Source organism: Rhinopithecus bieti, unplaced genomic scaffold, assembly GCF_001698545.2.
Source record: "Rhinopithecus bieti isolate Rb0 unplaced genomic scaffold, ASM169854v2 scaffold_10351, whole genome shotgun sequence".
Classification (NCBI taxonomy): domain Eukaryota; kingdom Metazoa; phylum Chordata; class Mammalia; order Primates; family Cercopithecidae; genus Rhinopithecus; species Rhinopithecus bieti.
In genome coordinates this window covers 1380310-1404876 of record NW_016806805.1, presented here as the reverse complement: position 1 = coordinate 1404876, position 24567 = coordinate 1380310, and the positions used below count along the sequence as shown (strand labels likewise).

General features: G+C 38.5%; 1 protein-coding gene across 1 annotated transcript in view; it reads right to left on the bottom strand.

The window, feature by feature from the left end:
* Positions 1 to 24567, bottom strand: part of REEP3 (receptor accessory protein 3) — a 76944-nt gene that overhangs the window by 6916 nt on the left and 45461 nt on the right. The window contains exons 3-6 of the mRNA XM_017877578.1: positions 20581 to 20657; positions 17311 to 17431; positions 16163 to 16276; positions 5887 to 6034 (exon numbers count right to left, since the gene is read on the bottom strand). Of these exons, the coding sequence (XP_017733067.1) occupies positions 5887 to 6034; positions 16163 to 16276; positions 17311 to 17431; positions 20581 to 20657 (460 nt within the window). The remainder of the gene's footprint in view (positions 1 to 5886; positions 6035 to 16162; positions 16277 to 17310; positions 17432 to 20580; positions 20658 to 24567) is intronic.

The window sequence follows — 24567 nt, the reverse complement described above, 5'->3', positions numbered from 1 at the left end:
TGGGGTGGGTTGGAAAGGGTGGGTTATGAGAGAAGGACTTGTAGGAGGTGGTGGTTAAGCTAAATCCTCAAAGAGTCATGATTCTGTATGACAAGCACTTGATGGAGTGGGAGAACAACGCTGGGGAGTTAATATACCATGCTATCTAGTTTGGACTTCATCAGAGAGCAATGAAGCCTCTGGAGGCTTGGGGAGAGTACTGAAATGTTTTAAGCAGAAGAGTAACATGATTAGACTTGGGTTGTGTAAAATATTCTTCTTGCACTTTGGAAAATGAATCAGAAATGGATAAGGCTGAGGGCAGGAAGCCTAACTGGGCAGGTTACTTAGTATAGCAGTTTGGAAATGACAAGAGTCCACAGAGAGTGAGTGCAGAGCAAGGAGCCAAAATTAGAATTTATTGGGAAATGAAATTAACAAGTTTAGGCTGGGTGCGGTGGCTCATGCCTGTAATCCCAGCACTTTGGGAGGCTGAGGCGGGTGGATGACTTGAGGCCAGTAGTTGGAGACTAGCCTGGCCAATATGGCAAAACCCCATCTCTACTTAAAAATACAAAAATTAGCTGGGTGCGATGGCATGTGCCTATAATCCCAGCTACTCGGGAGGCTGGGGCAGAGAATCGCTTGAACCTGGGAGGTGGAGGCTGCAGTGAGCTGAGATTTAGCAATTTAGATAAATTGCTAAATTAATTTAGCAATTTATTCACCAATGCTTGAATCAAAGAGAGCGGAGACACTAGAATCAAGTCAAATATTTTCATTAAAAATATATATTTTCTGGCTGGGCTTGGTGACTCATGCCTGTAATCCTAGCACTCTGGGAAGCAGAGGTGGGAAGATCACTTGAACTGAGGAGTTCGAGACCAGCTTGGGCAACATACTGAGATCCCATCTCCATTAATATATTAAAAAAAAAAAAATACATTTTCTGCTTAACTTAAAACCTGAAAATGAATAACTTATTGTTTTAAATGAAGAGTATGGCTGATTTACTTCTGATTTTAAGATTAATAGGTTAATTTAAAAAACAACAACAAACGAAAAAGCTCACTACTGAGGGCTAAACACTGTTACCATTTTAGTAATACCCTTCCAAACTTTCTCTTATGTATATACATTAAACAAATTAGGTATATTAATCCATTTCATCATCTACTTATTATTGTTTTTTCCCTACAATCTGGGTATGTTTTCATATCATTAAGTATAGATTGACATTGTTATGTTTCACAGCTAATAAACCACCTTTTGCTTAATCCTTTCTCCTAGGCATTTCGTTCATTCCAATATTTGTTATTATAAACAACGAGATGAACATTGTTGTACATGCATATTTGAACACTTGTCTGATTATTTCCTTATGACATATTCTTAAAAGCTTCTTGCTGAGCTAAAGGGAATAAATTATGATGATTACTACCAGATTGTCATCCAAAAGGATTATTCCATTTTAAACTCATAAAAAGTGCCTAAGAGTGCTTCTCAACAGGCTTGCTGTAGTGGTTTTAAAACATGTCTACAGATTCTCTGACATTCCTCTTCCCTTCCCTTAACATTTCAGAGGCCTTTGTACTTGCCTCAACAAATCGCCACAAAACATGTGATGGAAGTGATGCTGCTTCTAGGACTTCTGCAAGTTTCTCTCGGCACACTGGCCCGGGAGGCTTCAGCTGCCAGGTAAGAAATCCAACCACCCTTAGAGACCACATGGAGAGAACATAGAGGGAGATGGCTGAGAGGCTCCAACCATTCTAGCCAGCAGCTGCTTGACTCTTTTCAGCTCAGACAGCAGATGTGTGAGCTCTCTTTGAGATTATAACTCTAGCCCAGCTGCTGTCAGACCACAGCTGCAGGAGACCCTGAGCAAGAACTGCTTTGCCAAGTCAAGTCACCCCCAGATCTGTGGGCAAACTAAATGACCATGATTGTTTCAAGCTGCTGTTTTGGGGTGGCTTAATAGATAACTAGATAACTGAAACAGTTCCCAACACAGAGCACTGTTAATTAAAAACATTTTTTTTTTTTTGCCAATCTGGCAAATGAAAATTACTATTATTACTATTTTTTGATTATCTGAGGTTGAGAATCTCTTTCATATATTTCTTGACCAATTGTATTCTTTGACAATAATTGGTTTGTGAGGGTTACTGGATTGTTGAATCTGAACCCTTTGCCTGTAACATATAATGGGAATATTTCTGACAGTTTGTAGTTTGTCTTTTTTATGTTTCCCCCCATATTATAATTTTATATATTTTTATGTAGGAAAATCTCAAAAGCTATTCCATTATGGTTTCTGGTTTTGATATCATGCTTAAGAAATTTTATCTATCTTAAGATTATAAAAAAATTCACAGGGACTTCCTACTATTTAGTTTAATTTTTTTATACTTAAATCTTAATCTTTTAAGAATTTATTTTGATCTAAGATTTGAGGCAGAGATATAACTTCATTCTCCATCTTCTAGCAGTCTAACAGTTATCCTAGCATCACTTATTAAATCATCTGTCTTTCCTCCACCAATTTGAAAGATTGTCTTTCTCATCTGATAGATTTCCATGTACACCTGGGTTTGTGTCTATCTAGATGATCTATTATTAACTTCTCTTCACCTATTCTGGTCCTAGAACCATACTGCTTTGTTAAAAATATGGTCAAGAAAGAAAGTTTTGATGAAAGTGTTTCCTTAGGGAAGAAAGGCTCAGAATATATACCATTCTGTAGAAAAACTGGAAATTGCGCAGAGTTTATAACTGAACAAGTACCTTTCATAACTGAACAACTATCTTTCTCATACTGCTACCACATACTTCATATTTTTATAAAACTTAAATTCATGATTTGAAATTTAAGAACAGCAAGTCAATATTTTAAAATATTTTAGTCATACATATAAAATTTGGTAGGTGGCCGGGCGTGATGGCTCATGCCCATAATCCCAGCACTTTGGGAAGCTGAAGTGGGCGGATCACAAGGTCAGGAGTTCGAGACCAGCCTGACCAACATGGTGAAACCCCGTCTCTACTAAAAATATAAAAATTAACCAGGCATGGTGGCACACACCTGTAATCCCAGATACTCAGGAAGCTAAGGCAGGAGAATCTCATGAACCTGGGAGGTGGAGGTTGCAGTGAGCCGAGATCGTGCCACTGCACACCAGCCTGGGTGACAGAGATTGATGCCATCTCAAAAAAAAAAAAAAAAAAAAAAAAAAATTGATAGGTGAGCACCATAAAAATAGTATTATGAATTTTCATATTTATAAACCTGTTTTTATTTGCCTAATTAGAACATAATTCTTAGCCAATCCTTGGGTATGATTATGAATAAACTGCTAAAAAAGGACTCTGGTCTAAGATATCTGGTCTAAATCAGCAAAATATAATACATACAGCAGACTCCATAATCAAAATCAATATACCTATTTTTTTTTTTTTTTTGGGGAAAAGTCTTCCCTTTTCCCTCGGGCGGGAGGGCGGGGGGGTGATCTCGGCTCACAGCAACCTTTGTCCCCTGGGTTCAAGCAATTCTCCTGCCTCAGCCTCCCGGATAGCTGGGACTACAGGCATACACAACCACATCTGGCAGAATTTTTGTATTTTGTGTGACGCAGCGGGTTTCGCCATGTTGACCAGGCTGCTCGAATCCGTAACTCGGGAATCTGCCACGCTGCGGCCTCCCAAAGCTCTGCATTACAGGTGTGAGCACCATTGCGCCTGACCACCTATTTTAATGATATTTAAGAAATTTGCCAGCCAGGTTGGTGTGGGCATGCGCATCCCAACCCAGCGACTCTGGGAGGCCGGACATTGAGACTGCTTGAGCCGGATTTGAGGCAGTCTGATAAGATTGGTAAAGCCGGTCTCTACAAAATGGAAGATTGCAGGAATGGTCGGTGGCATCTGTAGTCCCAGGTTCTTGGGCAGCTTGAGGGACAGGTCATTGACCCTGGGAGGTCAGATTGCTGGGCAGTGGTGTAGAGAATTGTACACTGCAATTCCAGCCTTTTGAGTGGGACAGAGTTGGAGACCCCTATTTCAAAAGGTTATAACAAACAAAAACAAAAAACAAAAACAAAAAATAAAAAAGGAAATTGTCGTTGCGATTAGGGATACTTTTACGATTATTAATGTATGTGAGACTGTATGGTTCCTTGCTCTCAAAGCATCGTACTTAATCAATGGCAGATTGCTTGATCACTCCTCTTAGAATGTCCAAAACTTTGTACAGAGTATCATTCTTGGAAGCAAAGCCTCATTATTGTATTTATTTTTTTTTTTTTTCTGAGACAAGGGGTCCTTGCTCTATCACCTAGGTTTCTGGGAGTGCAGCAGTGTTGTGTCAGGCTCACTGGTAGCTCGATTTGCTCAAGTGATTTTTCCATTCTACTCCCAAGGTAGCTGGGTGAGTACCCCCCCTGCTGGCTAATAAAAAAAAATTGTTTTTTGCCAGAGGTTATTTTTCTTTTTAAGAGAACAGTTTTTTTTGTTTTTTCAATTTCAATTGGTTTTTAATATAAGTTGTTTTTTAAATCTCTCTCAAAGGAAAACTCTTTTTAAAATAAAACGTCAAATAGCCCTGTACCTTATGGACTTAACACATTAATAAGGAATGTCTTGAAAATCTTAGTTCTCAGCCTTACTTTTGAATTCAAACTTTCTTATTATATGTGATAAAATGACTAAGGAACCGTGTCTAATTTATATGTATGTTTCTAAGATCATGATAGTTTTTTAAAGTTTTAGAATATATTAACTATGACATGTTCATAATTTATACTAGAATATGCCTACAAGTTAGCTCTTGAACTAGAATATGTAATTTCAACACATTTTCCATGGGAGTAATCTTATTTTTAAATTGAGTCATCTTTTATCACGTGCTTAAAACTTTTAATCTGTGAGTCAATATCCTTATTTGTCCACAGCACTTACAGTAAAGAGTGTTCAACTATAAAACTCCTTAGATGTCAGTGCACAGTTTGAGTAGAAAGAGTATTTATTATAGGTTAGAACTAGTGCTGGTGGTAAGAAGGTATTGGTAACCACAACTACAGCTTCTAAAAATTAATGACAGCAAAAAAGCCAACTTTGTTAGGCAGATGATCTCCAGAATCAGCAAAAGGCAAGTACTAATCTTTTTTTTTTTTTTCCCGAGACAAAGTCTCACTCTGTTGCCCAGGCTGGAGTGCAGTGGCACCATGTCAGCTCACTGCAACCTCCACCTCCAGGGTTCAAGCAATTCTCCTGCCTCAGCCTCCCAAGTAGCTGGGATCACAGGCATGTGCCACCATGCCCAGCTAATTTTTTTTGTATTGTTAGTAGAGACGGAGTTTCATCATGTTAGCTAGGCTGGTCTTGAACTCCTAACCTCGTGATCCACCCGCCTCAGCCTCCCAAAGCGCTGGGATTTATGGTGTGAGCCACTGCACCCAGCCTGAGCCACTGCGCCTGGCCTAGCAAGTACTAATTTAGAAAAAATTCAGAGGAAAAGAACTATGATTAAATGTAAAAGTAAAAAATACAAGCTTAGAAGTAAATTTTTTCTAAATAAATTCAGATAGTTATCATGTATCATTTTAGTATCCACAAGCCCAATTATGGAAGAATCATATATATATATATACACTTTATATATAATTTTACTGTAAGTTCCAGGATCCATGTGCAGAATGTGCAGGTTTGTTACATAGGTATACATGTGCCATGGTGGTTTGCTGCATCCATCAACCCATCATCCAGGTTTTAAGCCCCGCATGCATTAGGTATTTGTCCTAATGCTCTCCCTCCTCTCCTTGTCTCCCACCCCCTGACAGGCCCCAGTGTGTGTTGTTCCCCTCCCCGTGTCCATGTAAAAGAACCATATATTAAAACAAACAAGCACACCTGCTGATTCACCAGGGGCTGGTTTACTTTTCTTTTTTGCTTCTGGTAGAGGTTGGTATGGTCTTTGTCCCACAGGCTCATCACCTTGGATAGCCGTTAAATCATGCATGCTGAAGCTTCTTAGACGTTCAGTTATTGCTCCTTGGCTCTATTTAATACAGAAGTGATAGATCCAAGAAAAAAATACTTTAAAAATATTTAGTATGCTTACGTTTAACTATCCCTGAACATTTTATTAAGATAACTTCAGAAAAGCTGAAAGAATTGTACAATGAACACCCAATATTGTTTACATTTTGCGGTATCTCCTTTCTCACATATCTACCATCTATCCATCCATGAATTCATTTTATTTTTTCATGCATTTCAAAGTAACTTGTAGACATCAGTACATTTCACCCCAAACATTTCAGCATCATATTTAATTTTAAAATGTAAAAGATGTATGATGGGCTTACCCTCAGAGTAAACAGCATCTATAATGTTGCTGTCTCCTAAAACTAGCACTTTGGGGCTTAAACTTTAAAATTAAGGGCAACTTTTAATTAATTAATTAATTAAAATTTATTTATTTAGAGACAGAGTCTCACTCTGTTGCCCAGGCTGGAGTGCAGTGGCACGATCTTGGCAACCGCAACCTCTGCCTCCCAGGTTCAAGCGTTTCTCTTGCCTCAGCCTCCTGAGTAGCTAGGATTACAGGCATGTGGCACCACATCCAGCTAATTTTTGTATTTTTAACAGAGATGGGGTTTTGTCATGTTGGTCAGGCTGGTCTTGAGCTCCTGACCTCAGGGGATCCTCCTGCCTTGGCCTCCCAAAGTGCTGAGATTATAGATGTGAGCCACTACGCCCGGCCAAGGGCAACTTTTTAAAGTAAAAGAGACATGACATTGTTTTAAAGCTAAGGTAAGTCAGGGCTGGTAATGGCTCTTTCTAGAACAAGTTAGAAACATGTAAGAGCCAAAGAATCTTGAATACAAAATGATAGTCAATTAGTGAATTAACTATCTGGCAAGACATATCTACTACTCTACATTTGACTTTAAGTCCTTTCCCTTAACAATATGGCAGATACAAGGCACAGGTAAGTATTTAAATTGAAATTAAGTAAAGTTAAATAAAATACAATGTTCACTTCTTTTAATTGCACTAGCCACTTTTCAAATGTTCAATAGCTGCATGTGGCTAGTGGCTACTGTATTGGATGGTGCAGATACAGAACATTTCCACCACGGCAGCTCTGAAAGAGACATTTTCTGAACTGTTCATATATAACTACACTTCCCCTCCTAAAGTATAAAGCTGTGTAAAAGCAAAAAAAGAAAAAAAATTCTAAATTTACCTACTTTAAATTTGCATAGCATATAGATGAGTCACTTCTTATTTATAGCTAGATTAAAATATTCTTCTAAGGGGTTTTATACTTATTATTTCTTCTTTTCACACATATGAATTTATGATTTCCTCTAGTTACAGTGTTACCATAGAAACTAATCCATAATGCTTCATCTCTAAATTTCAAAGTCAAAGGTGCTACAAACATTTGGACATTACTATTAACTTGTATTTTACACTCAAGAAAAAGGTCTTAATTTATGAGTCTTGATTCAGTTACTTTGGGTTAATAATACATTATGTCAAAACCAAATGCCATTTCCATATCCCACTTGAGCTGTTTATTTCTACCATATTTTTGAATTGTGATATGAAATCATTAAAGGTCTTTATTCTCAATAAAAATAATTGGATTTCACACATTTAAAAAACATTTGTGGCATGGTCTAATTTATTATACTTGCTTCCTCCTTATTAGATATCATTTACTTATCAAATAGATGACAGAAGACTCTACAGACATACTACAAGGAAGTGACCAGTGTTCATCTGAAACAGATGCCTTGTTTCTCAGAAATGTCATTCTCTTTATTTCATCTTCGTAGTTATGTGCCCTCTCTCAGCAATTCCTGATTTCTTTATCTACTGCCACACAGATGACAAATGACATGCATGTCCGTGATACCCTTTACTCAATTCACATGCAATTTCCAAGGCTGGCTATAATTCCCAAACCCTCCCACTCAAGAAGGTACATTTCAGGATACAAATGACTCAAAGTGTAACAGAATCAGTCTAGTTTTATAATTGTATCATCCCCAAACTTTGGTATGTTTAACAAGCATAATCAACAAATCTCTTGGGATATACCTCACAAATGAATGCACACAATACTGTTACTTCTACTGTTGTGATAGGTATATTTTGCCTCCAGAGCAAGACTTTTAAGACACTAGAGGAGAGGGACAAATCTTAGGCTTCTTCTATTCTCCCGGTATGCTACTGATATTGAACATGTAATAAGTAAACTAAATACTTTTGTATGTCCCTTCTTTTTCATTACTCTTGACTGTTAAAGAGTTCTCCATAGATGGCAGCATGTTTTCATGTAAACACTGTAGGTTTTGTGCAGAGGTTCGGCAGCAAACCACAGGTATGGCCACAGGCTTCTCCATGGGTAGACTACACCACCCACCAAGGGTTGCTTCAGGTTTAGATTAAACATGAGCAAGGCAAGGCCCAACCTTGAGGTATCTGGGTGATCTCTCTACAGGCTGGATTTAAATTTAGCTCTTGAGTAACCAATGCTACCATTATCAATACCCAAGTATTATCAACCTCTTCAAGGCTTTCAGGAAAGCCAGGTACTCTAGGGAAAAGCAAAAAGAGAATATGAGCCCTCTTTGAGAACCTCCAACACTTTAACAGCCATTATCACCTTGGAAAATTGGACTTTCCACTGTATATTTTTTATGGGCCTAGAATAAAACTAATATAAGAGAGAAATTGGTGCAGTATTGTGGACTTTGAAAACATTATATAAATTACAAGTATCCAATGTAACCAGTTTAAAGGGTGGGTATAATTATAAAGTAATCACTTCTGAAGGCCATCTTATTCCTTCTAGTTTTTACATCTTCAACACAAAAACTCCAGTAATAAAGGAACTATGTTTGCTATATTAATGGTAAGTGGAGACATCTTCCCTCTACCCCAGAATTCTATATCACATGCATAATATGGTTGCAAGTGTGCAGTGTGGCTATAAGTAGGCAGGGAAAAACGCAAAACTAACAACAGTACAATGTTTAGGCAGATGGGATGGGTGACTTCTTTTCTTTTTTAAAATATTGTCTTTAATATTACAAAATTAGTCAATATGTGGTATACTATAAGAATTTCTGATCCATTTCTCACCCATGTTTCCTGTATCTAATGCTTTAATCCCATCAGTAAAAGAAAATGGTCTATTTTGAGGTCACAAATAGAACATTACAGTCACTTGTAAATAACAATGTTAAAAGGTATTGGTTTTGTTTAAATAAATAATGCTTTGTGTATCTATTTTCTTCTATTTAATTTATATAATGTGAAGACAAAAGTATAAGAAAAACGAGAAAAGGACCCGGTGCAGTGGCTCACGCCTGCAATTCCAACATTTCGGGAGGCCAAGGTGGGAAGATCACGTGAGGCCAGGAGTTTGAGGCCTTAGTTAGCTGTGATCACAACTCTGCACTCCAGTCTGGGTGATAAAGCGAGACCCTGTTTCTAAAAAAGGAAAGAAGACAGACAGACAGAAAGAAAGAAAGAGAGAGAGAAAGAGAGAAAGAAAGAAAGAGAGAGAACGAAAGAAAGAAAGAGAAAAAGAAAGAAAGAAGGAAGAAAAGTTCTAGTCTAGTCTGCTGTATGGAAACAGTGGTCTTAGTCAATAAAGAGGAAAGGCAGGATTACCATTCACAAGATAATTCCATATCTCAGCACTTTAGTTCCTATTCTCTGTAGAATTGTCTGTATTTTGTGTATGTTAACATTGATCCTAACAAAGTAACAGAGATTATGATGAAAATGTAAAACTCAAAGTAATTAAGTATTCTGTAGAATATTTTACACATTGAAACTGATTATCATGAGCAGAATTGTTCCTGAACCATCTGAACTTCAGGTGGCACTGAATTCTCAGGGTTTGGATTTAGATGGGCCCAAATATGCGTCGGTAAGAAACTGAGAATACTGCAGGGACTGACTGGGCAGGAGGGCTGGGTCCAGAGCTAGCACACTCAGGCTCTGGAAGGGATTCTTCAGCTGAGAAGCAGCTCCCCACACTGGCTCCACAGAGAGCTCATTTACATCCAAGGGCACTAGGACATCTGAATGTCTACTCAAGTATCTAAGCACATGGTTGGCATCCATAAAAAGGGACCCTGCATGTATGAGTAATTCCAATTTCTTCACACTCAAATAATGCTGTCTTTGTTTAAATACTTCATTTCCTGGTTAAACACTACATTAAAATTACTATATTTTGTTTTAAATAAGGAGAATTTATTATATTTATCAGCACCTTTGTATAAAACCTTCAATTTATTTTCTTCACATTTTAAATCACAGATTCAAAAACATATAACCAGCAATGCTTTATAATCTTACAAGCACAAAACATTCTTTTACAGAATAATTCTTATTATACTATTCAGTAAACAATAGTCACTAAGCTCTATTTCTTGTTGATCCTTGACGTTACATTATAATTGCAGATAAGGTTAGTTCCTAGTTTTTAGGGAAATCTCATTTCCCTATGCACATTCAGCAATTAATCTGATCAAGCCCAGAATGGAATTAACTGCATTTGCATTAGGTGAATAAAATATTTTAGTGTGTTTAAGATTAAAGCAATACGTATTTACTGAAGAACACTGATAACATGGAGAAAATTTTAAAAGGAAGGAAAAATTATTTCTAACCTATCACTAAAACTACTTATACATATTTATATATTCTCTTGAGTTTTTTCTGAGTCATCATACTTTTAGAGCAGTTTCTCAACTTAACACTCTTGCTATTTTTCGTTAGATAATTTTTTGTTGTGGGGAATGTCTTGTGCTTTGTAGAATATTAAGCAGCATCTCTGACCTTTCTTTACTGACTAGATACCAGTAGCAGCCCCCTCTCAGTGGTGACAACCTAAAATGTCCCATGGTAAGGGCAGGGGCACAAAATTGCCTCTAGTTGAGAACAACTGTTTTAGAGATATAAGGGGTTTTAGAAATCATGTTTCACCGCTTCTTTTACAAGTGAGAAAATTAATACTTAGATCAATGCAGATGATTTGTCCAAAATCTCATGGCTAATTTGTAGCGGAATCAACACTAAAAAAAATCCAGATTAACTCAATTGCTGTAGCATTCAATTTTTATTATACCATTCTGCTTCCTTAGATTGTAGGAAAATAGTACAACCTTCTTTTCCATTGTCTGGACAAAGGTTCTTTCCTTTTTTTTTTTTTAAGTGTATAATACTAAGTTGTATATTCTCAAAGTCATTCACAAACAGAAAGTAATAAAAAAGACAGTAAGATGTTAGGATTTTTGACCTAATCGGGATCATTTAAAGTCAATTAGATTTCAACAATTTTACCTATAAAGTTCAAAAGTCTGTGGTAATTGATTTCTTATATCTTTTAAAGAAATTCACCAAGAAAAGGCTGCCAGAGAAGTTCAAAGACATGGTTAATACAACGGATAGTACTTTTCTTCATCTGTCCTTCATCTGGCAGTAGTGTTGCTCATCTGCACGAAACCACCTACGTTTCTCATGTGGAAAGCTATGGAATGCTGTACATCCTCAGCAAAATCCTTGAAGGTCCTTCAAATGTTTATGCTTTGCTCAGCCAAAATAAACTTGTACAGTGACCTTGCGAACAGATGCCTGGTAATGAGGTCATAGAACTGAGTAACATTTTCAGAAAATTGCTTTACGGTGTAATAAATGTTCTGATTAGATTCCTATTTTCACCTTTAACATGCTCAGGTGGTTCAACCTGGGAAACCTAGTCAGGGTTATTACCCATTCTTCAAAGGTCACACCAAGAGTCCAAGAATATTTAGCCTCAAAGATACTTTAAACAAACTATATATTGTAAAAATTTTAAATAATTTTCAAATCTTACTGTTGGCTTTCTTGCAGCTTCTCCTTAAACCTGACCTATTTCCTATTTCAGTTTCAATTTACTCTTCGGTATGAAGTGTCTGGTTCAGTGATTCTTCTATGACAATGCCCTTGTTTGACATCTGCAGAGATGAAACTAATTTCGTGTACTTTAAAATAAGTACAGTATAACTTGAGGCAAATAGAGTTAACATTATGCTATGTTCAGCATATTTAATGACCATTTCTAGTGAATAATACAGACTCCAGGATGGGATCTCCAACATTCCTGTACTCATGAGAATAGTGAAGGTTACCTCATATCCAGGGATGTTATGGATAAAAGAATCACAGCATTGCAAACAAATGGGGACAGTTCCAAATCCAGTATCCGATTTCATTTAAGGGATATGGGCTTCTATTTGTTTTGCAGGAGTGACTTAGATGATTTTTATCAATATTACTGCCTTTGGGGTGGACAGCTGATTTTAAGGTGTTAAACATATAAATTAAAAGAAACAATAAATCATAAGAGAGCCAGAAAAATAGATATATGAAATAGATACATTTTGTTTTCATGGCATTTTACAGAAAAGTATTCCTGTGAGATAATGCTTATTTTAATAATGAAGGGTAATGGGTGGGGTTTTATCAACCAGAGGTGAAATACAATTTTCAGTCAGAAACAAAATTTTTGTGGGCTATTCCCTAGCTAATATGGACATTAGCTCCAGACAGACAGTAGATTGTGCAGGTGAGGGCTGTATCTATCTTGCTCATTGCTACATTTCCAGTACCTACTATGCAGTAGGCATTAAATAAACAGATGCTGAATAAATAATATGTAGAATGCTAAACACCAATGGAGGCGAAGTGTAAGATAAAAATAAATGGGAAGGGAATGAGGATAAGATAATACAGTGGGGGCTGCTGATTCCCTACGTGGGAGTAGTAAACACAAGTCAAAATAAAACAAGTACCGCACAAAATAGTCACAATATGTACAAAGGTGTCTCACAAAATAGGAGAATAGATTATTATATGCAAATGCTAAAAGTGAGGAGGAAAAATGGGATTTGTATGCTTGTTTTTTAAGACAATATTCTAAAATGTGTTCTCTAAATAATTTTCAACTTGAAATTTAATTTTCTGTTTTCTCCACAGAACCACGTTGAAGAATGCTTTTAAATAGGAAAATGCAGACAGCATCTTCATTGGGTGTAAATAAATACATGTACTTGATTTGCAAAGTCAAAAATGCTAAATTTTGTAGCAAAAAGCAACAAGCTTAGTCCCCTTCTCCTCTTCATCCCCTGCTGATGCAGCCCCTTTAAACCCTCTACTTTCCTATTGTAACAGATGAGGATTTTAGTTCTCTTCTCCTTTTCTTCTCTTTCCCTGATACCCTCAATATGGCAAAACCACAGTTGTTAAATCCTTAGTCTGTGTTCATTATTATAATGTAAATGCAGTCATACTCCATTATTTCCTTTCTTATGTAACTTTTGTTTTTTTCCGCCAGAGTTAATGATCATGCCTTTTTTTTCTTTTTCATTGTCTTACCTTCTTTCTCTTTACATTGCCACCAATATATTTTTTCATGGTGCTCAGGGATCATGGGCAGCTGCATGGGCACCAGTGGCCTAGAGCCAATGTGTCATCTGGTTGAAGCATGCCCTCTCCTTGGTTTTATTATTTATTTATTTTATTATTAGTATTTTTTGAGACAGAGTTTCACTCTTGTCACCTAGGCTGGAGTGCAATAGTGTGATCTTGGCTCACTGCAATCTCCACCTCCCAGGTTCAAGCAATTCTCCATGCCCAGCTAATTTTTTTGTATTTTTAGAGAAACGGGGATTCACCACGTTGGCCAGGCTGGTCTTGAACTCCTGACCTCAGATGATCCATCTACCTCGGCCTCCCAAAGTGCTAGGATTACAGGTGTGAGCCACCACGCCCGGCCTCTCACCAGTTTTAGTATAATCTCTGTGCAGCATGAAAGATCCTCTTGGCTTTGTAGGTCTACCAGAGCCATCCCTCCTGGCACCTTTCATCTACCACATCCAGTTTCGGCTGGCTGCACTTTGGACTTGCTGTGTGGTGGTCTCTCAGAATTTTTGTCATCTCCTTTCTGTGCTGAATAACTTGTTTCCCAGATCCCATGGGTTTCCCTTTTTGTGGACCATTCCCTAGCTCTGGTGAACAAATCTGCCCTGACAAAAGATAACCAGGAGGTAAATCTTGTGACTCTGCATGCTTAGAATTAAGAAATTTCACACAACCGAGAGCTTGACTGTTATAGTACTTGAGGGTGAAAATCATGATGTATCATGGATGGTATTACTGTCTTCAAGCTTTCCTTGTCACTGTTTAGAAATTTAATGTCATTCTGATTCTACATCATTTGAATGTGGCATGCTTTTTTTTTTGAGACGGAGTCTTGCTCTGTGACCCAGGCTGTAGTGTAGTGGCGCGATCTCAGCTCACTGCAGCCCCCGCCTCCCGGATTCAAGCAATTCTCCTGCCTCAGCCTCCTGAGTAGCTGGGATTACAGGCGTCCACCACCACGCCCAGCTAATTTTTGTATTTTTAGTAGAGACAGGGTTTCACCATGTTGGCCAGGCTGGTCTTGAACTCCTGACCTTAAGTGATCCACTAGCCTTGGCCTCCCAAAGTGCTGGGATTACAGGCGTGAGCCACCGTGCCCGGCCAAATGTGACATGCTTTTTATATTTGGAATCTTTATGAATTCTTTCCTTATCACTGGTGTTTTGGGATACCCAAGGACTTCACTTAGAGTCAGTCATTCTTTTCATTCATTGTGCTAAGTACTTGGTGGGTCCTTTCAATCTGAAGATTCATATCCTTCAGTTCTGGGAAATATTATTGTATTATTTCTTTCTTAATTGCATCTATTCCCTCTTTTTAGAATTCCCAGTGGCTGGATTATCTCCTGGATAATCTTTTTTAGCAGATATGGAAATCAGGAATGCATTTTCACTAAGCAAGAAATAAAAAGCAAAATGAACTTCTAAAATAAAACATAGGCCTTTAAGCTGAAAACTTTGTTATTTCTGTATTCATTTATAAACCTATCCTAATAAAAGAAAAAGCCTTTAAAAGCCAAATAACAGGAAAACTATGCTATATTAAAGTGCTGATCATTAATAATCATTAATAATATAGTTGTCTTACATGTATAGTGCTGCACAGTTAATAAATTTCCATTTAACCCTCAATGTAATGCTAATTTGAATTTTCCCTCTTATTCATTATATTCAGTTTGATACTTGAGCCAAAAACCTCTCTGAAAAGTGAAAGTGCCCTCATTTCATATCCCTTCGCCATTACAGTTATATAAAATCACCACTTAACTAGAATATTTATTTCCATAGCATTGTTGTTTTAGTTCAAGATAACTAAAAGAGACTAATTTGAAAGCAGAATACTATTCAGTCTCAATTTAATTTAATAGCAAAAAACTTAAATTTTCACTTGAATCTTGAATGGAGATAGACACATGATATTTATGTTTATTGGGCTCCTACTATACGCAAGCAAGCACTGTGCTTTTATATATTCTCACAGGTATATTACCCCCATTTTATACATGAAGCAACTAAGGAACACAGAAGGCTATTTTCTTTCCATACCAAACACACCAAAATCAATTATGCTAAAGTATTTAAAATAAACCACACAAATTACAACATGCAAAGAAATCCAAAACCATAATGCAAATTTTTACGGAACACATTCATTTGATAACTTGGCTTGCAAACATAACAAATGACATTAGTAATTGGCTAAGTATCAAGTTTTAAGAACAGACTTTTTCATGCCTTATTTTGAATAATCAGTTACCTCAAATTGATTGAAGTAGAGGTGCAGAAGTAAGCCAGAAATCCTACCAAGATATGGCCATTGAGAAAGAGACAGAAAAAGAGAGAGAAAGAACACCAAAGACAGAGAAAGAAACAATGGTCATCTTTACTTCAGGTGCTTTACTCAAACCACTTTAAGGTCATTAAGTGGGAACATTACGACTACATGACATTTTCAGGCATGTATTATTTATTAAGTACCTCTCATTTTGTGATCAATTAAGAGATTCAAAATATCAAGTATAGAAAACATAAAATTAAAATACCTTTAAAATTATTTACTTGTTTTCCAGTATTAGAAAATAAACATACAGCAAAATGCCACAATTTTATAATGGTTTGAAATAAAAGTCACTTTTCTTTATTTGTTAACTTAATGTGATACTGGATTAAAAAGGTAAATGAACAATTACCTTTACTGCTGCAGTAACAGCAGCAGTAGCTGCAAGGTTTAAACCTTGCCGTCCAAAGTTTACCATGGTTTCATAGCCTCGTTCCTTTGCTTGTACAATGTAATCATCAATCTCCTGGGGGAAAAAGCCACAGATGTTAGTTTTACTTAAAAATAGTGTTAAGAAGCCCAAAGTAGAACATTCTCCCTATAATAGTTTCACAAATTTTATAGCATTAAGCATGTGTTGATAGGTATTTCTTTCTTTTCTTTTCTTTTTTTTGAGAGAGAGTCTCTTCCTTTTGCCTAAACTGGAATGCAGTGGCATGGGACAATAAGCGTGCACCACGATGACCAAATAATTTTTATTTTTTTTGTAGAGATGGGGGTCTCACTATGTTGCCTAGGCTAGTCTCAAACTCCTGGGCTCAAGCAATCCTCCCACCTTGGCTTCCCAAAGTGTGGGGATTACAGGCATGAGCCACTGCACCCAGCCTAGGAGCTTCTTTTTTTTTTTTTTTTTTTTTTTTTGAGACAGAGTCTCGCTCTCTTGCCCAGGATGGAGTGCAGTGGCACAATCTCAGCTCACTGCAAACTCCGCCTCCTGGGTTCATGCCATTCTTCTGCCTCAGCCTCCCGAGTAGCTGGAACTACGGGTGCCCACCACCACACCCAGCTAATTTTTTTGTATTTTTAGTAGACACAGGGTTTCACCGTGTTAGCCAGGATGGTCGCGATCTCTGGACCTCGTGATCTGCCTGCCTCGGCCTCCCAAAGTGCTGGGATTACAGGCGTGAGCCACTGGGTTTGGCCTTTTTTTTTTTTTTTTTGAGATGGAGTCTCGTTCTGTCGCTCAGGCTAGAGTGCAGTGGTGAGATCTCGGCTCACTGCAATCTCCATCTCCCGGGTTCAAGCGATTCTCGTGCCTCAGCCTCCTAACTAACTGGTATTATAGGCATGCACCACCATACCTGGCTAACTTTTTTTGTATTTTTAGCAGAGGTAGGGTTTCACCAAGTTGGTCAGGCTGGTCTCATATTCCTGGCCTCAAGTGATCCACCCACCTCAGCCTCCCAAAGTGCTGAGATTACAGGTATGAGCCACCATACCTGGCCTGGCCTTGGCTTAGGCATTTCTTAAAAATTTATGGAAGTAATTAATATATCTTACCCTTTCCTTTGAAGAAAGAAGTGGATGAAGGAATTTTCTATATATTAAACTTGCTCCTTTGGTATAGGGAGAAAGCAGCCATATGACAAAAGCAATCTTCAGCTCATAGTACAGGGGAAACCTAATAAGAAAAACATTTGGAAATAAACTGCCAGTGAAAATAAACCACTCTAGAAATCACAAAACACCTTTTAAAAGTTCAGTCACTATGCTTTTTTTTTTTTTTTCAGACAGAGTTTTGCTCTTGTCATCCAGGTTGGAGTGCAATGGCACCATCTCAGCTCACTGCAATCTCTGCCTCCTGGGTTCCAGTGATTCTCCTGCCTCAGCCTCCCCAGTAGTTAGGATTACAGGTGCGTGTCACCACTCCTGGCTAATTTTTGTACTTTTAGTAGAGACGAGGTTTCACCATGTTGTCCAGGCCTGGTCTCGAACTCCTAACCTCATGTGATCTGCCTGCCTCGGCCTCCCAAAGTGGTGGGATTACAGGCATGAGCCACCACGCCCGGCCTATGCTAAGTTTTTAAATGTAAGAGTTAGTGATCAGGAGACAACTGTGTTTGAATAATCTTGTTTCAACTACAGATCAGTTCATGAAAGTGTGACCTGAGAGATTCCCCCCTCCTTCTAATACAAGAATCTTCCTTTATAGTAAGCATAGGAAAGCTGCCAAACTGAATGCAGCAGTTAAAAGAAGGCACTAATACCATTTATCCAGTGCACAAGGCATGGCCACCCTATCTGCAGAGCCAAACTGCCATGGAAGTACATGACCTACCTCATAGGATAGTTGCGCCTCTCAGAGCATGACTTCATATGCTCCAAGTGTACAATGTCTACCCCATACACACATCTTCATCTTTTTCAGAACTCCCAAAAAATATCCCTTCCAATTTCATTTGGCCAGAATTGCAGCACTCTGCAGACCTAAATTGTTCACTTCCAAGGAAAATACAAAGTGTTACAGTGGGCCTCCCCTGTTGGCCCAGTATACTTCCTCAACTGTGGCTTTAACCATGTGACTTGCTTGCTTTGGCCAGCAGAAAATGAACATGATACATGTCACACGCAAGCAGAAGCTTTAGAACACCCTTTGACTCCTTCACTCCATCACCCTTAACCTCTTGCTTTAAGCTTTTGCCCTCTGGCATGAGAATAGCTGCTTGTTCAGCCTTGGTTTAAGGGGCCAGGTAAGGTCCTCACACCTGTAATCCCAGCACTTTGGGAGGCCAAGTTGGGAGGATTGCTTTAGTCCAGGAGTTCAAGGGTGTGGTGAGCTATCATCATGCCATTGCACTCCAGCTTGGGCAACAGAGCAAGACCCTGTCTCTAAAACAACAACAAAAACAACAGCAAAAGTGACCTGACCCCAGTAAAAATGCAGTCAACCATTTGCCCTCATGTAGCTTGAGCAAGAAGTAAGTTTGTTTTTCTAAGCCACTGTACTTTCATGGTTGTTTTTTTGTCACAGCAAAAGTTCACTAATATATAATGGGAGGCTCAGTATCTTGTTGTGAGAACCAGATAAATGTAGTCCATTTATCACTAGGATAAATGATAGCTGAGCAAATCTGAGTTCTTCTGTCAAGGCAGGCAGGTAGAGGGCAGTGAGGATGACTTACTGTGTTGTCAACAAAGAGGTCTCTGCCACACTGCAATTACAGGAGTTTCTGGATTCAGTTGTTCATGTTAGACATTTTCTACATCGTTCATTTTTAAATAACATATATAGGCTACATTTGCAATCAGAAAAAAATGAAATCTTAAAAAAAGAACTTGGAAACTTAGAGGTAGCATGGTTTAGGATCTGTGCTCTGTCACTTAAAACAAAGAGACCCCGCACCAAACCCCTATACCAAAATATAACAGAAAATGAATGAGCTTTGGGGCACAGGAAGGGAAATTTTTACAGTATTTCAAATCAGAAGAGAGATACAGTGACGTTTGCAAATAAAGGAAGGTTGTTAAAAATATTTTAGTTTGATGACTTCTATTTTTTTTCTAGCAAATCCAATAGCTCCTAATGTGCTACATGAATAGGAGAATAGCAAAATGGGAAAGACAGCTTAAGGAGAGAATAGTAAAGGTTTGAAACAGACCCAGGCAAAACGTAAGTAGACACTGATCAGGAGCAAGTAAAAGGAATGAGGTTCAAACTGATACCTATGTGAGCAGTTGATTAATTTTTTCAGCTGAAGTTAGCAGCCCAGTTAAAGAAGTAAAAAAGAGTCATTTTGGCTGGTCACAGTGGCTAATGCCTGCAATCCCTGCACTTCGGGAGGCCGAGGTGGGCAGATAACCTGAGGCTGGGAGTTTGAGACAAGCCTGGCCAACATGGTGAAACCCCGTCTCTACTAAAAATACAAAAATTAGCCAGGCCATGGTGGCATGTGCCTATAATCCCAGCTACTGAGGAGGCTGAGGCAGGAGAATTGCTTGAACCCAGGAGTTAGAGGCTGCAGTGAGCCAAGATCGTGCCACTGCATTCCAGCCTAGGCAACAGAGCAAGACCCTGTGTAAAAAAAAAAAAAGAAAAAAAAAAAAAAAGACGAGTGATTGTTAGGCTAATTCAGACAGAAGGTTTGTGTGTCAAGGGCAGATGAAGATATCAGCAAGGTAGTAAACCAAAATATTTTGAAAGGAGAAGTTCTCAAAGTGATGGCAGGGTTTAGATGGAAATGCACTACTGAAATACACCACAGGGAGATTCGAGTTGTCCAGTTAAGTATTGCTCCTTGGTAAAATGTCAGATCCCTGAGGATATAAACACACTTTAATTTTTGCCTCCTCTATTTGGAACAGAGCAGCCAGGAAGCTGGTGCTGAGTGGGTGTCCACGTGGGTGCTGACGTTTTCCAGTTCAAATGTTTGTAGATGAGAGTTTTAAGGATAGGACAGGGAGGGGGTGCTAAAACCAGATGCTGTGGGCTTCAAAAGCAGAGTCATTTAGGAAGTGATACAGGAAAATGTTCTGAAGTCATCAGTGCAGAAAAGGATGATGACAATCAACTTTCCCTATTCCAAGATACTGGGGGAAGGTGTGTGGGAGGTGAGCAGGGAGTGGCGTACGGGGAGGAAAATGAGCTGCCTTTATTTGATGGGGACTCAAAGGAAAGTAGTGTTCTATGGGAAAGCAGATGACAAAAACAAATGGCTGAATAATTAGGTAACTTGATGAAAATCACTCAGTTAATAGCAAGAGCAAGGGTAAGAGCTCAGGACACCTGATTATGAGTCTGCAATCTGGCCCCTTCTCAACAGCAAAACTTACCAAGCAACTGTTTGATCTGCTACTGTTTCAATCACAGTATAGAGAGCAAAAACAATCCAGTACATCATCCATCGTACCTGGAAATAATAAAAATACTCATGAAACAACAGACAAAAATTATTTGCAACTCTGAATAATTATATGTATGTATGTATGTATGTATGTGTTTCTGTATACATAGTATGTTGGGTCAAATGCAGAAAGTGATGGTTTAATTTTCAACGGGTTTTATGTTTGAGTTCTTTCCTACATCAACAGTCTTGGGATAGAAGGAGCAAAGATTAATAAATCTCTGGGGCTTGATACAATATAATCTAGGAATCTAAATCAAGGAATTGGGAAAATAGGAACTATTTTTCTTAATTGGAAGAAAGTTCTTTAAAAGATGTTATCTACTTGCTTCTTTATGAATACTATAAGTTATTTATTTATTTTTATTTTTTCTAGAGATAGGGTCTCGCTCTGTTGCCCATGCTGAAGTGCAGTGGTACAATTACGATCATGGCTCACTGCAGCCTCGACCTTCCAGGCGCAAGTGATCCTCTTGCTTCAGCTGCCCGAGTATATGGGACTACAGGTGTGCACCACCACACTTGGCTAAATTTTTATTTGTTTTTTTGTAGAGACGGGGTTTTGCCATGTTGCCCTGCTGGTATCGGACTCCTTGGGCTCAAGCTATCTGCCTGCCTCGGCCTCCTGATGTGCTGGGATTGCAGGCATGAGCCACCATGCCTGGCCTTAGCTATTTAATTGTTACATAAGTAATATACTACAATATGATAAGACTACATTTAATCTTTATTAGTCTTTAAAACTGTATATTCCTTATTTCCCAATATATAGAAATTGTTCAGAAAGCAAAGAACAAGTCCTGGGCTTCTTACTTCTATTAATGATGCATCCATAATGCTAGTTACCCAGGTGGAGAGCGTAAGGTTGGTCTTCTTCCTCTTCCCCTGATATAAGTCTGTAATCTCCCACACATCTTTCTCCTTCTTCCACTCTAATTCCACAATGGTAGTTCAGGATGTTTTAATCCCTGGTCCGAATCAGGGCATGCTGAATGGTCCCTGGCACTCTGCCTTCTCTTGGGACCAATCCTTCTCATAGAAGCATGCAAGATTAATGTTTTCTGAGTTGATTCTCCCAAATTTATACTTTTTCATCAACCTCAGTATATAGAGTTTCTTGTCTCTTAAGTGCACTGGAGTTTCACTTGCGATTAAAATCTCTGCTTTTCTGTGCAATAATAATAGCAAATACACAATGCCATGCCAACCAGGGGGCGAGGAATTACGTTGATAAACATATAACATAAATTAATTCATTTAATCCCTGTAACAACCTTTACAAAGTAGGAAATGTAATTACTTTCATCATAGGTAAGAAAACAGTGGCACAGAGAGGTAAAAGAGAAGTCATTTGGCTAGGATTTGGGTCCAGGCTGCCTGACTCTGGAATTGGTTAACCCATTATACTAGGCAGAGAGAGAGGATGTAAGAAACTGCCCAATGTGGGGTCCAAGGATGACTACCACTTTCCTTGTTCTCACCTCATGAGTGACAAAAAAATCTAGGTCCTTATATATAACTGGGAAATTGACCTATTAGTTTTACTACAGATGCTTGTTTGGTTATTTTGTAGGCAATATAAAACGATAACTCAAGTAGCTTTTTCAATTGTCTATTTACATGAACAAACCAACAGAAAATAGCCATGAATAACTTCTGAAACAATTGTATTGTGAAATATGAATGCTACCAATTTGTTCTAATTTATAGAGAATCCTGAAAGCTTAAAAAATTTCCGAAAGCAAATAATAGGGTACACTATCTATATTTGAAATATGAGAAAATTGATTTATAAAATTATTATCTTAAATGTTAAAAAAGTTAAGACTAATGTTCTCTTTAGTTTTCCACTTTTCATGAGTTTTTTTCAATCTCTCACTGCTCCCAATCCCAAGCTTTTGTCCAAGTAGGGGGATTTTCTTCCAGGGCTAAAATCCTATGCGGGTCTCTGGTGTGTTATCTTTTCTTTCCTCCCCTCTCCCTACCCATTTTTTTTTTTTTTTGAGACGGAGTGTCGCTCTGTCGCCCAGGCTGCAGTGCAGTGGCGCCATCTCGGCTCACTGCAAGCTCCGACTCCCGGGTTCACGCCATTCTCCTGCCTCAGCCTCCCGAGTAGCTGGGACTACAGACACCTGCCACCACGCTCGGCTGATTTTTTTTTGTATTTTTGGTAGAGATGGGGTTTCACCGTGTTAGCCAGGATAGTCTCGATCTCCTGACCTCGTGATCCGCCCACCTCGGCCTCCCAAAGTGCTGGGATTACAGGCGTGAGCCACCGTGCCCAGTCCCTCCCTACCCATTTCTAAAAGAGGAAATGATGCTCTTGTATGGGTTCATTCCCTCAGTCTTTCCAAATCCAAACACTAATTTAGTACTTTCATTTCTCAGCTGTATTCATAAGGTTATCTTTTTTTTTTTTTTTTTTTTTTCTGAGACAGAGTCTCACTCTGTCACCCAGGGTGGAGTGCAGTGGCACAATCTCGGTTTACTGCATCCTCCATCTTCCTGGTTCAAGCAATTCTCCTGCCTCAGCCTCCTGGGTAGTTGGGACTACAGGCGTGCGCCACCACGCCTGGCTAATTTTTTTGTATTTTTAGTAGAGATGGGGTTTCACCATGTTGGCCAGAGTGGTCTCGAACTCCTGACCTCAGGCAATCTGCCCGCCTCAGCCTCTCAAAGTGTTGGGATTACAGGCGTGAGCCACCGCACCCAGCCCATAAGTTTATCTTTTAGAGTCAGTCATGACGATAGGCCTCCCTCCCAAAAAGAAATGAAGGAAAAAATGACTACAAACTGAACAATGTGCTTTTGTTAAGCTAGCAGGGATGTGGGGAGTCATCATGCTTTTTTAAGCTAAACAACCCTTTACTGAAAAAAAAAACAAAAAAAACCTGTAAATACATTACAAGAGAAACTGTTCTGGCTCAGTCTCCCATTCAACCTACGCTAGGACTCTTGGGGAGACTCCAAGAAACCCTTGCGCTCTACGAGAAAGGTTTGAAAATAAGTAATATGGTGAACTCCTCTCATTTTACAGAGGGCCAAAATCAATAAGTTGCTCAAGATCACTGCACTAGGAAGTGGCTGAAGGAGGCACAGTCCACCTTGAAGCCCAAAGGATGCAGCTTTTTAAACAAGCGGCTGCCACCAGACCAGTCTCTCCAGTTCTCTAGGATTTCCTGGCTCTCTCCCTCTCCAGTACTCAGCACAGAGACCTCAGTGTAAATATTATCACCTCCTTTCCCAGGAAAGTGGAGGCTTAAGTGTGAAATATAGCTCTCTTCACTAAACATTTAATACATTCTCAGAAAAATAAAAGCATTTAAGTAGCTGCTTGTTATTTTTCATTATTTCATATTTTCATTATTTTACAACTGTCTTGATGGTTGTGATCTTCCAAAGGGATAACAACTATAAGTAATGCTCCACAAATTGTTTTAATTTATTTGTTAATAGGGTCGAGTAGAGGCAAAAGGACTGTACAGATACTAGCCGTTTGCTGATATTCCCTGAATGACGAGTTGTGGAATGAATTAGAGCTGCTGCACATTCCGAAGGTTTCAAAAGTAGCTGTGCTTCAGTTAAGTGCTTATTCAATTTTCAGATGAAGTCATCAAATTAATTTTAAAACTCACAAAGTAAATACGTGCTTTAAAATATAAGTTTTTTTCTAAGAAAGCAAAATTATATCTGTTTAGGTTGTGAGAATATTTAATAATGCCAAAATAAAAGAGGGAGAAAAGCCTTCAATTTTTTTAGTGAAACACCCAACAGCAAACTCTCTGATCAATAGGGTACTTCTAGGCATGTTCCTGCTGAATTGACTACAGTTCTACATATGCAAACCCCATGGTTTATAAATTCTTTGACAATTTGGTCTCTTGAACCTATGAGTTTTTTGTTCTCATCAGAAATA